The sequence below is a fragment of the Theropithecus gelada genome, chromosome 15 (assembly GCF_003255815.1).
Source record: "Theropithecus gelada isolate Dixy chromosome 15, Tgel_1.0, whole genome shotgun sequence".
Lineage (NCBI taxonomy): Eukaryota > Metazoa > Chordata > Mammalia > Primates > Cercopithecidae > Theropithecus > Theropithecus gelada.
In genome coordinates, this window is record NC_037683.1 from 54,842,417 (window position 1) to 54,859,793 (window position 17,377).

Below are 17,377 nucleotides of genomic sequence, written 5' to 3' on the forward strand. Positions count from 1 at the left end.
CACATTTCCAGCTATCTGATCTAAAACTTACATGTAACCTCTATATCATAAATCTCATTCGATAATGTAGGATTTGTTTTTGAAAGTTTTGCACAATGAAATAATATGCAACAATTTAACATGTTGTACAAGAGTATATAATGACATGGAAAAATGTGTGCTAAATTATAAACAGCAAATGTAAAATTAAAAACAATATAATTTTAAAGGTGCATAAATACACAAATAAAACAGATATGTGTGACATAAATATAGACGCATATCTAAAAGGACTGGTGAGATCACAGGTAACTTATTTCCTTCATTTTATTTATCTGTCTTCCTAAATTATCTACCTTTGCATTAAAAATTGTCTTTTTAAAAATGTTTTTCAATTATCAAACAGTAAACCTGCAATTTTAAGACATAATCTACTTTTATTTTAAAACGTATATAAAAATGAGACACAATATCAATTTAAAAATAGATTACTACAGTTCTCTAGTGGTCCATCTTTATTTCTTCTTACTTTAAGTCTAAACATTACAATTTCCCTAAGGTTGTTTACACTGCAGTTGTATAGCAAAAGGAAAGAAATCTAGAGAAACTGAGCAAGGGGACAGCAAAAACCCCTGGAGCTACTACTAACTGGCCTTTCATCTCTGGTGTGAATATCATGACTCCATGCTGTAATCCCCCAAGCATGCACTGAATTTTGTACCTTAAAATGAGACTACAGTATTGTCCAAATGAGGGACTCTACAGGAAAAAGAATATCAAGAACTCATGTTTATTTACTGATAAAGGATAAGGATGGGAAAAACAAAGACTTGCTAACTTTCCCATGTTGATCTTCACTAGCAGAACTGCTCAGCTTGTTTGTTCAGTCTGCAGCTTCTTTCCACGTGACTTACAAGGTGTTATTTTAGCATGAATGGAACCCCCTGAGTAATATGACTGACTCAGGAAGAGCCAGTTCATGCAGCTATTAGCCTCCAGTTCTATCCCAGTAAAGAGAATATTCTTGTTGGATTTGTGGAAAGGCTGAGAGGAAGGAAGAGACATTAGTGAGAATTTCCCTCAGATAAAACATGTTTTAATTTAAAGAAATCCTGCTCAATTATTCCCCCCCCCCACCAATATTATATATGAATAATTTAGGATGGAAATTGAAAGCCTTGCTTTTTGTCAAGAAATTTTCTTCCTCCCAAATTTCCCATTGTTATAATGCAAACACATATATTTAATGGACAGGCCAATTTTCCTCCTACTTTCTTTCTGCATAAAGATTGGTTCAGTTCTCCTTAGCGTCAAGGACTGAAGAGTTTTTACTACATCCTTTTCACGAGTTAAAGTAGTAACTGTATATAGTACTTTATTTGAATTTTATTGCATTTCTAAGTATTATATGTACATCATAGACAATTTTGAAAATACCAAAAAGACCAAGGAAGATTACAGTCACCCATAATCCCACCACTCAGATAAAAACCCTTATTACTAATAGTAAAAATTACTAAGTTGGTTATTAGTTTAAAAGGGTACAGTAAAATGTCAAGAACACTTAAGTAGAAATTAAAAAAAAAAAAAAAAAACTAAGGAAAAAGTAAAGGCATTTAAATTTGCTTTCAAATGAGGAAAACAAAGATTACCCATCCACAAACATGTATTCCAGATTCCCTTCCTACTTGGAAGTATCCACTAAGTACAATCGATGTGATTAAGAGACCGTAGTAGTCAGTTCTCTTGCCTAAACTCTATGCTCGATCATACCTCTGGTTGTTACTGTATAAAAGATGAACATTTTTCAGCAGTCACGTATATTCATAAAGGCACCTAATCACCAAATTACAGTAATATTTTATGAGTGAACAAAGGCCTGGGCAAACTGTCATCAAACTCTATTACTTGTTTCATCTACTGAATTTAAGATTTCACTCTCTTTAACTGCTAAGAGAGTTCTTTTCCCTTGTGAAATTTAATAAGCACTTTCTGCTACCAATTTCCAATAGAAAACTCCACAGAATCACAGCATAAAACATCTGAGGGTGGCTAAAAAGAGATATACTCAGGGATTATCCGAAAAAGGCCAAAGAGCCACCCAAAGGACTTAAGTAGATGAAATTATTTTAGTGTATGAAGTCTATTTGGTGTACAAAGTCTATTTCTTGGAATGACACATCTCATGTGACCTAGGCTCTGTGAAAGTAAGGGTTTTATGGACAACGATCTCCGGGAAATGCTTTACAGTATATATTCTTCTTGAGCTTATTATACATTAGCATATTAAGGGTTATAAGCAGTCAAGAAAAAATAAAATAATTCACCTTTGTTTCAGACAATGTTTCCCAAACTTCTTTGCCCATGAATCCTTTGGAGGCATAACACTATTAATAACGAGATGCTCAGGATTTGTGGAACACATTTTATGAATGCCACCTTAATGAATAGATTGTCCAGGATCTTCAGCCATATTAGTAATCCAGAGTTAAGCGAGCTCAACAATGCTTACTCCTTTATTTAAATGTGTATAAACTGAATTTGAATAATTTACCATTATAAATATTTATTTTAAAAAATCAACATATATGAGTAAATTTTAAGGTATGTAAATAATATCTCAATAAAGCTGTTTTTTTTTTTTTTAAGAAATCAATGTGTTGTTTCAGAAATACTGAAAAGTAGAGTTACTTAGTGAACATGATATCAGAGCAAAAATAGGATAGTTTTAAGTAATATTTTATGCTGGCCAACGTGACTCATTCCTGCACAGTAAGAGAAGATACATCTACAGTTACTATAATGTCTTCCAGACTCTATGCCTCTCTCCCAATCCTACCTCTTCTAGCTTTTTTTCCCAAATATTCTGGCTAATGCTTATAAATTAATCTACTTAAGTCCTCCTAATAGTATAAGAGAATAAACTCATACTGCAGGGTGGCAATGAACAGCAGTAGCCATAGTCCCAAACAGCCCACTGTAAATGTAGTTTTTTACCTAATGTTCTTCCAAGAATATATATATGAAAAAATATTTTAAGAATTGCAAAGATTAAAAGTTTCTAATTCCAAATCTTCAGGTATAACTGGAATATAAAGAATATGCGTTATATATTTATCTGTGACATTATATGGTCTAATACACATCAAGTATAACCTATTTGAGAAGTAAGGTTCAAAGCTAAAAATCTCCCTTCTGATCTTACGATTTTTTTCCAGAAGTAAAAATTGACAATGTTGATATAGGTGCTAAATCAGAATCATACTCCATGCATCCGTCCTAGAGTTGATATAAGAAAAGTTTATCTTATCTGTTGCCATAGATGGATTATACCAGCTAAATAAATTTCAATGGTCACTTTTAGTTTCTTTATCTCTTGGTTCAAATACAAATATCATAAAAAGAAAAGAAGATGATATTTTTTAACATGCAAACCATTTACTGAACTATTGACTATTTTAAAATATCATTTTTAAAAGAGGCCACAAAAATTATAACATTCAGGAATTTTAGGTAAACTCCAAAGGTAAGCTTTTTTTTTTTTTTGTAGTCAACTTGTACCAAGTTTAGCAGCAAGAGGATACTTCCTTAGAGACTTTCAGTTGACTTAAACTCAGTTTCCGCTAGTGCTATGTAAAGCATCCACGATGGTTTTATTGTATTCTGCAATCTGCTTGGTCACATTTTTCATAATTGGCCGGTAATCACTCTCTTGACTCTTGGTTGCTATGACTAATTACATGAATTAAGGGGGAAAACAATGTCAATAAAAATCGAATTGTGGCTGAGAAAGGAACTAAATACTGATATTTTTCATATTTAAGATGGTACAAAAAAGCACAATAAGAATACTTTAAAATACAGTACATTATTTTAACAGATTAAGTATCGATTAAAACCTAAAATGCCAAGTTAAACTTATTGCAAAAAATTCATATACAATATAAACACTTTTTAATACTTAATATGTTACGCATTTTTAATCTAATTTTGGTCTTAGAACAACCTAACATTCAACGAACTAGTTCCCATATTCAAACATACATACACATATACACACACCATGTTCTCTAGGGTACCACAAATAATATAAGGCAAATTTCTAGACTTCACTCTTCTCCAAAATCACCTACTTTATGTTGCACAAAACTCCACTGCTAGACTTAGAGCATACTGTGAACAAGTCTTCTATTTTTAAACTAAGTTGCACTAACACTGGCAACAGAGCACGGAAAACACTTTATCTGGAGGTAAGTTGGGGTCCAGGCTGCTTCTGAGCTGAAGTTCAGCACCACCCTAGGGGAGAACCTATGCTGCCACTGAGTCAGGATCTACTTCTCCAGGCAGACACCCTTGAATGGGTCAAAGAAGGGAATAGGAAACAACTTTTAAGGAAATATTTGTTACAACTCCACAATACATGTTCTCAACAGCTGCTTACTGCCTCCTATAATCAAACTAAAAGTAAACAGTAAGATGAGACATAAGTATCATCTTTGTAGACATAAAATGGAGTTGAATTAACTGAAACAGGGATGAGCTTGGAAGTCAAACTTCTCAGGATCTTACTTAGTCTACCTCTCTTTGCTGCCCAGATATTCAAGGTAGAACATTATAAACAAGCAACTATATATTGTATACATATATAATATATGTTTTACTATATGGTTATATATAATTCTCCCAACAACACTGAGAAGGAAATATTAACTATATTTTAGAGATTTCAGAGATGATACAATTCTGGGGCCAAGAGCAGTGGCTCATGTCTCGAATCCCAGCACTTGAGCAGGCCGAGGAGGGATTGAGCCTAGGAGTTTGAGACCAGCCTGGCTAAGTTGGTGAGACTCCCGTCTCTAAACAAAAAAGAAATTCTTGCCATGTTTATCAGAAGATTTACTGATAATGTTTAACTTTACCCAAGCCCTGTGATCCTGGAAAACTGAATCTTAAGAGATGATACAGTGCTGGCTTGAACAGATTAAATTGTACAAAGTTTGTAACTTATAAGCAGTAGAGTTAACATTTAAAATTGGATCTCCCGACTCCAAAATCTGGGCACTTAATCACTATGCTACATTAAGTCTTTGTACTCTTTTTTTGGCAATTCCCAAAATCTGCTATTACTTTAGGGCACACACACACACACACACACCTCTTAACTACTGTAGAATTGAAACAGTCATATTCATTTAATTTAGCTCAGTGTTTTGTACATATTTGGTATTTAATAAGTATGTGTTGAACTAAATTTGAATCTTTAAAAAAATTCCTAGAAAAAAATAACTAACTCAGTCAACTTCATTTTTAGCTTTTTTTTTTTTTTTTGAAATGGAGTCTTGCTCTGTTGTTCAGGATGGAGTGCAGTGGCATGATCTTGGCTCACTGCAAGCTCCGCCTCCCAGGTTCATGCCATTCTCCTGCCTCAGGCTCCCGAGTAGCAGGGATTACAGGCACCTGCCACCACGCCCGGCTAATTTTTTTGTATTTTTAGTAGAGATGGGGTTTCACCGTGTTAGCTAGGGTGGTCTCGATCTCCTGACCTTGTGGTCCACCCCCCACCCCCCCGGCCTCCCAAAGTGCTGGGATTATAAGCATGAGCCACCGTGCCCGGCCCCATTTTCAGCTTTTTAAAGGATACATTCTTTCATCACAAAATTATTTTGCTCATGGTGTTGCCACTTTCTTTCCAAATTTGTAAGCTAAAAACATAAAAGAAAAATATTAACTAGTATGCATATTTAAAACAACTATATGTCTTTCTAAGAGGATAAGACAAAAAAAATCACTCCAACTTTAAATCTTACCAACTTGCATTTTATTGAGATAAAGCCATGGTAGAAAAAAAGATTAAATAATAGTAAATACATTAATACAGTGATGAATTCTATAACATGTTTTACCCTACATATTTTAATTATAAAATATTTTAAATGTTTATTATACCAATGAGCATGCCAACTAAAAGACAATTTATGATTTTCCTTTCCCTAAAAAAACTTTTAAAAGAAAAATGGGACACGATGGGAATCTCTTCTTGAAATCTGGAAGTCTAATGCCACAAATATAATATATATTCAAACACTGTCAAAGGTTCAGCCATATAGGAGAAACTTCCTTATTTCCAGGGCTAAATTTCCTGTCTAATTCCACAAGCTGTGATAAGAGCAGAGCTGCAGTGTGAAGATTATAAGAGAGCTGGTAAAAAGCTGGCACTGTTACAATAATTTCTGCATCAACAGGAAGCTAATGTGGATATTATATTGATGGTTGCTTCCTCAGAAGACAATTTTACTGTTATAGAATTAAATTGTTTTTCTGATTTAATTAACCTCGTAACTCTGGGTTATGGTCTTTCTTTTTTAAGATGCACATAGTTTTTTCCAAAGCAAAGGACCATTTGAAAATTCAAATGCTAAAATAATGTTCCGTCTGGACATTTCAAAGAAGTAATGATTAGTTTAAAAATACAATAATTGAAGCAGCAGTGGAAATGTTTCCTTCTACCCTCATGTTAAAATAATTTTCAGGGCGCAAATTCAGCCTTGATGTAGCATCCATCTCATTGTTTCCTCCAAAGAGATAAATCTAGATATTAGAATGAATCATAGCTCATTAATTATGTGAACTGTATGTGCTGTAAGCTGGTATTACTAAATCACATCAATCTCCCCCAGACAGGACCTTGAAGTTAAGATGGACTTAAGGAAGCAGTCAGCAGTTTCTGGCAGTAAATCTCTAATAACCTTCAGCAAAGTCAAGTACCAGACTTTTTTGTCATTGTTTAATACAAACAGGTGGCCTTCTTATAATGCATCAGACCTGTTAAGTGCTACAGGAATGGTATAAAAGCAATGCTATGTCAGATGGTCAAATTCCTTTTACATTATACCTCTATATTATTGACTTTCCTTTAAACCTCCAAGGATATCAAGAAAGAAAAATTCATTTTGAAAATCTGTTTTTCCCTAACTTATTTAAATAATCTGTTACATAAAATTCTTCATAGATGCCAAAAGCCAGTTTTCAAGAAAATAGTTGTGAAAGACAGGAAGATCAGGATTTGATTTAATCAGTTGGGATTCACAAAAGATGACAAATAACACAGAGAAGGATTAAAATTGTGGCTTATGTTGTGATTTCCAGTTATCACTACATGGAGTTAAGAATACAATTAGCACTTAATGTAGGGATAAACAAGGTAACCACTTACTGGCTCTAAGAAATGGTGTTTGTCAAATGCTTTCCATCTTAAATCATCTATTCAGTGAATGAGGAGGGCTAATATTCCATAAGAAGTATCAGTATTTTTTTCTAAGAACCACTGAAGACAATGGCCTCACAAACTTTGTCTTGTTTCTTCCCCAGCACTCATCCTCACTCTAAACAACCTGAGAAAATTTTGTCACTGATAAGTCTATATCTAGGTTTGTGTATGAAGTAGAACAGAATAACTGGTAAATTTGAATTATGTAAACTAGTGATTTCTAACCTTTTAGTAGTTGTAGTAAGCTTTCATGAGATTCTACCCTTTTCAAAAAGAATGTAAGGTATATTTTGTTTTCAAATAGTACATCCATACAATGAAATAGCTAATACTATAGAAATGTCACCAAAGGCTGGGTGTGGTGGCTCACACCTGTAATCCCAGCACTTTGGGAGGCCGAGGCAGGCCTATCACCTGAGGTCAGGAGTTCGAGACCAGCCTGGCCAACACAGTGAAACCCTGTCTCTACTAAAAATACAAAAAAAAAATGCCAGGCGTGGTGGCAGGCACCTGTAATCCCAGCTACTTGGGAGGCTGAGGCAGGAAAATCGCTTGAACCCAGGAGGCAGAGGTTGCAGTGAGCCAAGATTGCACCATTGCACTCCAGCCTGGGTGACAAGAGCAAAACTCCATCTCAAAAAGAAAAAAAAAGCTGAGCACAGTGGCTCAGGCCTGCAATCCCAGCACTTTGGGAGGCTGAGGCAGGAGGACTGCTTGAGGCCACAAGTTCAAGTCTAGCCAGGACAATACAGCAAGACCCTGTCTCTATAAAAAATAACAAAAATTAGCTGGGCATGGTGGTCTGTGCCTGTAGTCCTAGCTACTTGGGTGGCTGAGGCAGGAAGATCTGTTGAGTCCAGCAGCTCAAGGTTGCAGTGAGTTACAATTATGTCACCACATTCCACCCTGGGCAACAGAGTAAGACTCTGTTAAAAAAAAAAAAAAAAAGGCTGAAAAAAGTTAAGAGAATGTTGAAAGACTGTATGAATAGCATGATTTCACTTTTTGTAAAAACAATATGGATATATGTAAGGACAAAAAGACTACAAGGATAGAGCACTAAAATGTTAACAAAATGGTTGTACCTAGGTAGTGGAAAATCAAATGACATTGTTTTTATTTTTCTCTATCATGATCACGTAACTATATGAAGAAAACGGGGGATTTTTTTTTTTTTTTTTTTTTTTTTGAGACGGAGTCTCGTTGTCGCCCAGGCTGGAGTGCAGTGGCGTGATCTCAGCTCACTGCAACTTCTGCCTCTCGGGTTCAAGTCACTCCTCTGCCTCAGCCTCCAGAGTAGCTGGTACTATAGGCGTCCGCCACCACTCTCGGCTAATTTTTTGTATTTTTAGTAGAGATGGGGTTTCATCGTGTTAGCCAGGATGGTCTCTATCTCCTGACCTCATGATCCGTCCGTCTCAGCCTCCTAAAGTGCTAAGATTACAGGCGTGAGCCACTGCGCCTGGCCAAAGAGCGAATTTTTAATGCATTTAGCATTTTAAACCACGTGTGCAAATTTCTAGCATAGACTAATTAGATATGAGAATGATCAATCTTTTTCAGACCATAGTTGTTGACTTTGTATATGACACATAATGCTTCATTCAATCATTCAACAAATAATTGCTGAGCACCTACTATGTGCCAACCAACAGCACAGTGCAAGGAATAAACGAGGTAGACATTGTCTCTGTCCAGTCTCAGCTCTCAATCTAGACCTCACACACTGTTCAAGTAGTTATCAGCAAGATGAGTGATATGAAAAGGGGGCTATAGGTTTATATATCTATGTATCCTATGTAAATAATTGGAGATATGAATTAAGAAGTTCAAGGATACCTGGATTGCTCTTTATAGCATTATTTCAATGGTTTTAAAACTAGAAATTACCTAAATATCCAATGAAAGGGAATTGGTTCAATATATTGTGCTACATCCATGTACTGGAATATCATTAAGCTATTAATATTTTTTAAAAGTCAATATATATATTGACAAGGGAAAGTACTTATGATGTACAGTTAATCGTGAAAAACAAGCTCCTAAATGATATGTACAATATGGTGCAATTTCTATAAATGCTTAGAAATAAATGTGTACCTAAGTATATGCATAAATATGTGTATACACATATCTATCTATCTGTCTATCTATCTATCTCTCTATCTACCTATCTATCCATCGACTAAAAGAACCCACACTACAGCAACAATAAGCATTCTCTCTTCTGGGTGATGGGGTACTAGTCATTATAATTTATTTTATTTGTGATTTTTATGGATTTTTAGCTTCTGCATTAGTAATGTTTCACTTTCAAGATTTTTAAAAGATACTATCCCATATATCTTAATAGCTGTGCCAAAGACAGTATTTAACAGAGTTGGCTTTCAATATAGGTTTATAGAAGGTAAGAAAGCAGGAATCCATTCATTCTGAATGAAGACTGTGCAGAATCTGGCTGTCTTAAAAGTCAGAAAATATAGAAGGTATATAAAGCAAATTTTAAAATAAAAAAAGATTGGTTTTGGGGTGAAAATATAGACTAAGAGAATTTCAAAGTCATTTAAAACATTTTTTACCTGAGAATGTGTCTCATTTTCTTGCAATTGTGTTTTTAGTGCCTCATGTTCTATGTTTAGCTTCTCCATTATTTTCTTAAAGGCATTTCTGCGGGTTGATAAGATCATTCTCTCCTGATGTAATTTCTAGAAAGATCCAAATAGAAGTGACAGGTTATAGAAAATATGTAGTAAGCCAGCATAAAGCATATTTAACTTAATTTCAATAACTATATTCTGGTAAAATTGTATCAAGGCTATAACTACTCTAAAACCTCTTTGTAAAAATATCCTTTGAACTATAAGCTATGTTAACATTATCTGTATTAATAACTCTATTAATGCTGTCATTATCTCTCCCGACCCTACCAAATTAAGTCTAAATTAATGTAAATAGCAATGGAAAGCCACTGACAAGTTTCAGGTAGGATAGAGTCATAATCTAATCTGCATTTAACAAAGCTCATATTCGCTGAAATGCTCTGTATTAAGTAGCAGCTTATACCTTGCTTTTCAATTTTTGCTTTTCTTTAAAACTTTAAGTCACTCTAAATTCCAACTACATATGTAAACATTTTTATTTTTTCTCAGCTTATACATATAAAATAATCAACTTAAAATAACAAATCCTATTATACCACAAATCCTAATATACCACAAATACATTACATTTGATCAAGAAAAAAAAAAATCTGAATTGTAATTCTGTAAGACTTGGTTAACGTTTACCTTTTTCTTTTCTTCACCTGATGATTTTAAAGCTGGCAAATCATTATATGTCTCCAGATCAGTTGTCATTTGCTTAATTTTGCTTTTTAGAGAATGCTGTTCTTCAGTCATCTTACTTTCTAGAAGCTCCATTTTCTGCAGATCCAACTGCAGACGTTGACTGTCTGAAACATAAGAATTTAAGGTGATAATTAATCAAAATTTTATTCCTTTCAACAGAAGGAAATGTAATGCAACTATTAAAAATCATGTTTTACAAGAATATCTGTAAAAGAAATATCTGTTCACTGTAACAAGTGAGTTAATATAAATTAAGAAAAAAAAAAAACTCATCCCCTCAGTAACCAATTTCAGGTAACCAATATATTAGGGAATCAAGTTAACCTGATGCATATTAGCCACAACTGTCTCCATGCTAACAAACACGTAAGTTTTTTTCTTGCTTAGTAATACAATCTATATTATGAGATAAAGACACATTATTTTTAATAGGAGCATGACACAGACAGTTACGTAGGGAAAAAACCAAGTTAAATAACATTATATATATATTTGAGCACAATTTTATAATTGCACATATAATCAACTCTTACTATCTGTGGTAGTTATGTCTATGAAGTTATTGTGAACAATGAGCTAGCAAATATTGAACTATTGCTCCTAAGGGAAATACAGGGTTAAGTTCTGTGAGCCTTTAGTCAAATTTTAGTCAATTAGCCAATATATGATCTTGCCTTATGTGTGTTTCTGTTTAAAGACATCTTATTTACTATAGGTTGTAGATTCACTAACACTGACCTCACAGCCAACAGCACTGTAACTTATGCCTGAATTAAGTTTACCTATCACACGTTTTCTCCACAAGCCACATCACAGCCTTTGTGCTTAGGAACACTTAGCACATCAGCACTTTGTTTGGGGCCATTTTAAACGGCATGATCACCAACAGAAAGCACAAAAATGCAAAAAAAATGACACTAAATATACTGCAAAAAGGAAACCTGTTTATAGTATGAGAACTGATATAAGAAGGCAGAGTGTTGCCTTTTTCAACTTCTGTTGGCAATGTGCATGTCAGACTGTTGAAATTTTTCACGAGTCTGCCCATGTCCACAAATGATCACAAAAATGCTCCAAGTATTTATTTGGGAGATACAAAGTATAAAGTGAGAAGGCAAATTCACATGTTTGTTAGCATGGAGACAGTTGTGGCTAATACACATCAGGTTAAGTTGATTCCCTAATGAAATCTATGAATAATGAGGATACCTGTGTGTGTCTCATTCTTCCATTGAAAAACACCAAGCATCTACTATATGCCAGGTGCTGAGGATATAATAGAAATCAACAGAGACATGGTTTTCACTCAGGGAGCTGTAACTTAGAGGTAGAAGCAGGCAAATAAGTATTTACAATAAACTGGATAAATAAGAAAAGAGTAGTACAGGGTGCCATAAAAGCATGTAGCAGGGATCAAGAGAGCTCTCTAAAGATATGTCTTTCAATTAAAGGCTTAAGGTTTATAAATATCACACAAAGAGGAAGGTAAAAGTGTTCCAGCAAAAACAATCAGCATGTGCAAAGTCTAGAGGTAAGAAAGTCTAGTACCTTTGGGCCAGTAACAGAAGTTCAGCATACTGAATAGTAAATGAATATGAATGAATTTGAAGAGTAAAAAACAATGCTTCAAAAGTCACTGATTTAAGAAAAGAGACTGTTATCCAACCAAAATTTTTAAAGTTTGTGTAATTAAGCCAGGATTTCTTCAATATTTCCTTTTACCCCTTTAAGAGTTTTAAAAGTCAACCATAGCGACATACACTATTTAAAAATATATATGTATATGTACACATAAATATAAATATCTATATAGCAAGACTTAAATGTTGTTGCAAAGAGTTTTGTTTTGTTGGATTCTTATCGCTACCAGGGTTAGAAATAGTTATGAGAACCAAAGAGCTGAACAAGTGACTAAGGCTTATGCTATTTTAACGCTCTAAATAGGAACTGTTTTTAGCCTGTAGATACTTTGACTATTTGGAGTAAATACTGATATAAATCTAATTGCAAGTTTAATTTGAATATATACCAGGGAAATACATTTAAGAATCATACAAATGGATTTTTCTTGATAAAAGGAGAAAATGGTTGGTATAGGGTAAAGTTTATCTTCCTTTAACAACAGGTCCCCAGAGAAAAGCTAAATGCTACTCCAAGGGAAGAGACAGGAAGAGGATGCAGTCTAGTTCCTTCTGATATGCTGTGAAGTTGCAAAGTTTACCAAGCAGTGTGTACACAGTAGCAAAATCTCAGAAGGAACCACTTTGACCTGGGGAAGTGTTTCTAAGATAGTCTGTCATCAGCACATTTGTTTACTCTCTGGAGTTTCCTTTCAAAAAATATAAATAAAAACTATTGCTGATAAATCCCTTGCCTCTTTGCCCATGCAGTACATCAGTGTTTCTCAACCTTTTTCTTACATTATTGACTCCCTAAGAAGCCGTTTACAGACTTATTTCCCCCAATCACCTCACTCCCCTGAAATTTTTTTTTTTTTTTTTTTTTTTGAGACAGAGTCTCGCTCTGTCGCCCAGGCTGGAGTGCAGTGGTGCGATCTCGGCTCACTGCAAGCTCCGTCTCCCGGGTTCACGCCATTCTCCTGCCTCAGCCTCCCGAGTAGCTGGGACTACAGGTGCCCGCCACCACGCCCGGCTAATTTTTTTTGTATTTTAGTAGAGACGGGGTTTCACCCTGTTAGCCAGGATGGTCTCGATCTCCTGACCTCGTGATCCGCCCGTCTCAGCCTCCCAAAGTGCTGGGATTACAGGCGTGAGCCACCGCGCCTGGCTTCCCTTGAAATTTTTAATCACCGATGTAGTGTGTAGCCCTTTAGGTACAGTGACCTGTGAAGGGCCATTATAATATCTAGGTTTTCTTCACCCTTCCCCCAAGAAGTGATTGCTCCATTAAAAATAATAATAATAATAAAAATAAAACACAGAGTACACTAAATCCATTATATCTGAAAGGCAAACAAGAATATTATAAACCTCTCATGGTGCTTTCAAGATACAAAAAACTTATTGAGTTGGAGGATGGTTTTAGGGAAAGAAAGAAAAAATTATACGGTTGGTTGAAGTTAAAATGAAAACAATGTAGTAAATGAAATTAAAGTCATTATCAATGACTTTCACCTTTACTAAGAAAAATTTCCAGCAAAATCTTTATCATAGCATTAAACTGGATTTTTATCTCCATTGAAGTCAGTTTTCTTTTTTTTTTTTCCACTGTACATCTCTGGAGAATACATAATGACTCCTTTTTTTTTTCTTTTTTGAGACAGAGTTTTGCTCTGCCGCCCAGGCTGGAGTGCGATGGCACGATCTCGGCTCACTGCAACCTCCACCTCCTGGCTCCAAGTGATTCTTCTGCCTCAGCCTCCTGAGTAGCTGGGATTACAGGCATGCGCCACCACACCCAGCTAATTTTGTATTTTTAGTAGTGATGGGGTTTCACCATGTTGGTCAACCAGGTCTCGAACTCGTGACCTCTGATGATTCGCCCACCTCGGCCTCCCAAAGTGCTGGGATTACAGGCGTGAGCCACCTCGCCCGGCCCATAATGACTAGCTGTTAAAAGGAACTATAAACACAAAGTATAAAATGTGGAATGAATACAAAGTCTTGATTATTGAATTTGTTTCCTGGTATTGATTTTTGCCTTTTAAAAAATGTACATTTCTTGACAGCTGTTACAGAAGATAGCTTAAAGGGGGAAAAACTTGTTGAATTTACATTGACCTTAGATAAATGAAAAACTTGGGCATGAAGATCTAAAATACAAAACAGGTTTTCTAGATGAAATAATAAAACTATAAAATTATTTAGTTTATAGAAAAGAGAAAATATTTAAAAATATTCATATATGTCCAAAAGAAATGAAAATAGGATCATGAAGAAATATTTACACACCCATGTTCACTGCAGCATTATTCACAATAGCCAAAAGGTGGAAGCAATCTAAATGTCTATAGATAGACTTTAAAATAGGATATATACATGCAATAGAATTGTTATTGAACCTTAAAAAAGAAAATCCTTCTTTGCTACAACATGGATGAACCTTGAGGACATTATGCCAAGTGAACTAAGCCAGTCCCCAAAGGACAAATACTGTATGACTTCATTTATATGAGGTAATTTAAAGTAGTCAGACTCATAGAAACAGAAGTAGAATGGTGGTCTCCAGGGGTCAGGGAATAGGGAAATATGGAGTTGTTGTTCAGGAGGTATAGTGTTTTAGTTCTGCAAGATGAAAAAGTTCTAGAGATTTGTTGCACAACAATGTGCATATAGTTAACATTACTGTATTGTACACTTCAAAATGGTTAAGATGATAAATTTCGTTGTGTTTTTTTACAATAAAAATAAACTCACAGTCAAACCAATAGTAGTTATATATCAAGAATGTAATTCCTCCAGTTACTTGGCATATAGACATACAAATAAAACTATGGTAAACTCAACAAATCTGGATGTAAAATAGGCTTAAATATAGCAATTATATACCTATATCACCACTATTAATGCAATTAATAGCATTCAGTATGCATTTATAGGTCCATAATCCCTTATCTAAAACTCTTGTATTTCTGAATGCAGAATTCTTTGGATTTTAGAAAAGTAATATAGCACATATACTAATAATTACATAACAGCAGGGTCTGAGATAATACCTTGTCATCAAGCACACGAATATTTCTACAGCAAAAAGCATAAATAGTCACACTAGGTAGGACAATTAAAAACTATAAATAGCCTCATGTCAGTTCAGGTCAGGTCAGGTTTTGCTGCCAATATCTTTTTAGATTTTGGGAATCCAGATAAAGGTATTATGGATCATTATTTCATTTCAAAAATCCTTCAACATTCTTAAATTAGCAAATATTAATTAGGTTTTCATTTCTCGTTATCTCTAACTGTAGTAATTCCAGGTAGACAAAAACATAGCTAATTCAAAGCTGCCACACACCAGCATAAAGAACACCCATAGAAGCCATTAGTTCATAAACCAAAGATCCCATCAAATTTTTACATGGCTTTATCCTAGTCTCTTTAACCTCAACTTTATTTGTATCTAATCTCCACCTGCACCATCCCAATGGCAGCCAGTAGCCACATGTGATTTTTGAGCACTTTTAAGTATGTCTAGTCCAAGCCAGGTGCAGTGGCTTATGCCTGTAATCTCAACACTTTGGGAAGCCGAGGTGGGCAGATGGCTTGAGCCCAGGAGTTGAGACCAGCCTGGAAAACATGGTGAAACCCCATCTCTATTAAAAATACAAAATATTAGCTAGGCATGCTGGTGTGTGCCTGTTGTCCCAGGTAGTTGGGAGGCTGAGGTGAGAGAAGCACCTGAGCCCAGGAAGTAAAGGCTGCAGTGAGCTATGATCACACCACTTCACTCCAGCCTGGGCAATGAGAGGGAGACCCTGTCTTATAAATAAATAAATACATAAATAAATAAGGCTAGTCCTAATTGAAATGTCATGAAAATAAAATATCTTTTTGATCATTTTTATATAGTTTACATGTTGAAATAATATCTGGGCTATACCAGTTTAAATAAAATATATTATTAAAATTAATGTCTCTTTTTCAACATGGCTACTAGAAAACTTTAATTATATAAATATAATATATATTGGCATTACATTTATCTTGGACAGTGCTGCTCTAGTCCCATGCTAGTAAGCATGACTTAAACTAATTAAAATTAAACATCATCTCTTCTTAACTATTCAAGACTGGGCTGGGTATGTCCCCTATGTACTTCCATTGCTCCTTATGCTTACTTCTATCATAGCATTATTTCACTATATCATAACTGTCACTCCACGAGGTTGAAAGTTTCTTGAGGAAACAGATTAGATTTTTTTAAGCCTCTTATACTGACAAAGATTCAATCTTTGACCAAACTAACTAGGCTCCTCTGAGTTCTCTTCTCAACTAGGCCTCAACCTCTGCCTATAAAAATTCCACTCTCAGCACAAATGATTTCATGCACCACCTTCCACCCACATTAGAAGATTTAAACAAACAGTTTCTAACAGCTCAAGTCTGCATCCCTAGGATGACCCTATCCCCACTTTAAAGTGCCTGCCAGACAAAGCTTAAGGCTGCCAAAAGAATGTACTATTTATTCTAGCCCATATTGGTCAACAGGCCCGACTACCCTTTCTTAGAGCATCCAGTTGTGAATCTTTCCTCTGTACCTTTAAGATGTATATGTGTGTTAGTCTATTTGCACTGCTATAAAGGAATACCTGAGACTGGGTAATTTATTTTTAAAAAATAAGTTTATTTGGCTCATGGTTCCACAGGCTGTACATGAAACATGGTGCCAGCAACTGCTTCTGGGGAGGGCCTCAGGAAGCTTATAATCATGACAGAAGGGCACCAGATATCAGGGAAAACCTACCCCCGATACTCAATGTAGGTTCCTTTCTATTTCCTTAAGTGTTGGCCAGTCTGAGAAATAAAGGGAAAGAGTACAAAAGAGGGAAATTTTAAAGCTGGGTGTCCACGGGAGATATCACAGAAGGGGAGCCTGCGTGTTACAAGGCAAGAGAGAGAGGGAGGAAGTGCCAGGCTCTTTTAAACAACCAGATCTCGCCTGAACTCACAAAAAACATACCCATTACCACAAGGATGACACTGAGCCATTCATGAGAGATCCACCCCCACGACCCAAACATCTCCCAGTAGGCCCACCTTGAACACTGGAGGTCACATTTCAACATAAAATTTGGAGGGGACAAAAAATCCAAACCATATCTATATGT

General features: G+C 35.2%; 1 protein-coding gene across 4 annotated transcripts in view; it reads right to left on the bottom strand.

Annotated features, from left to right (window-relative positions):
* Positions 1–396: 396 nt before the first annotated feature.
* Positions 397–17,377, bottom strand: part of IFT74 (intraflagellar transport 74) — a 128,033-nt gene continuing 111,052 nt past the window's right edge. For 3 of the 4 annotated variants that reach the window (XM_025359144.1, XM_025359145.1, XM_025359143.1), the window contains exons 17-20: positions 10,534–10,697; positions 9,826–9,951; positions 5,621–5,681; positions 3,396–3,711 (exon numbers count right to left, since the gene is read on the bottom strand). In XM_025359144.1, coding sequence (XP_025214929.1) covers positions 3,593–3,711; positions 5,621–5,681; positions 9,826–9,951; positions 10,534–10,697 — 470 coding nt within the window. In that variant the 3' untranslated portion in view covers positions 3,396–3,592. Of the gene's footprint in view, positions 4,332–5,620; positions 5,682–9,825; positions 9,952–10,533; positions 10,698–17,377 lie in introns of all 4 variants that reach the window. The other variant, XM_025359146.1, reaches the window with a different exon arrangement.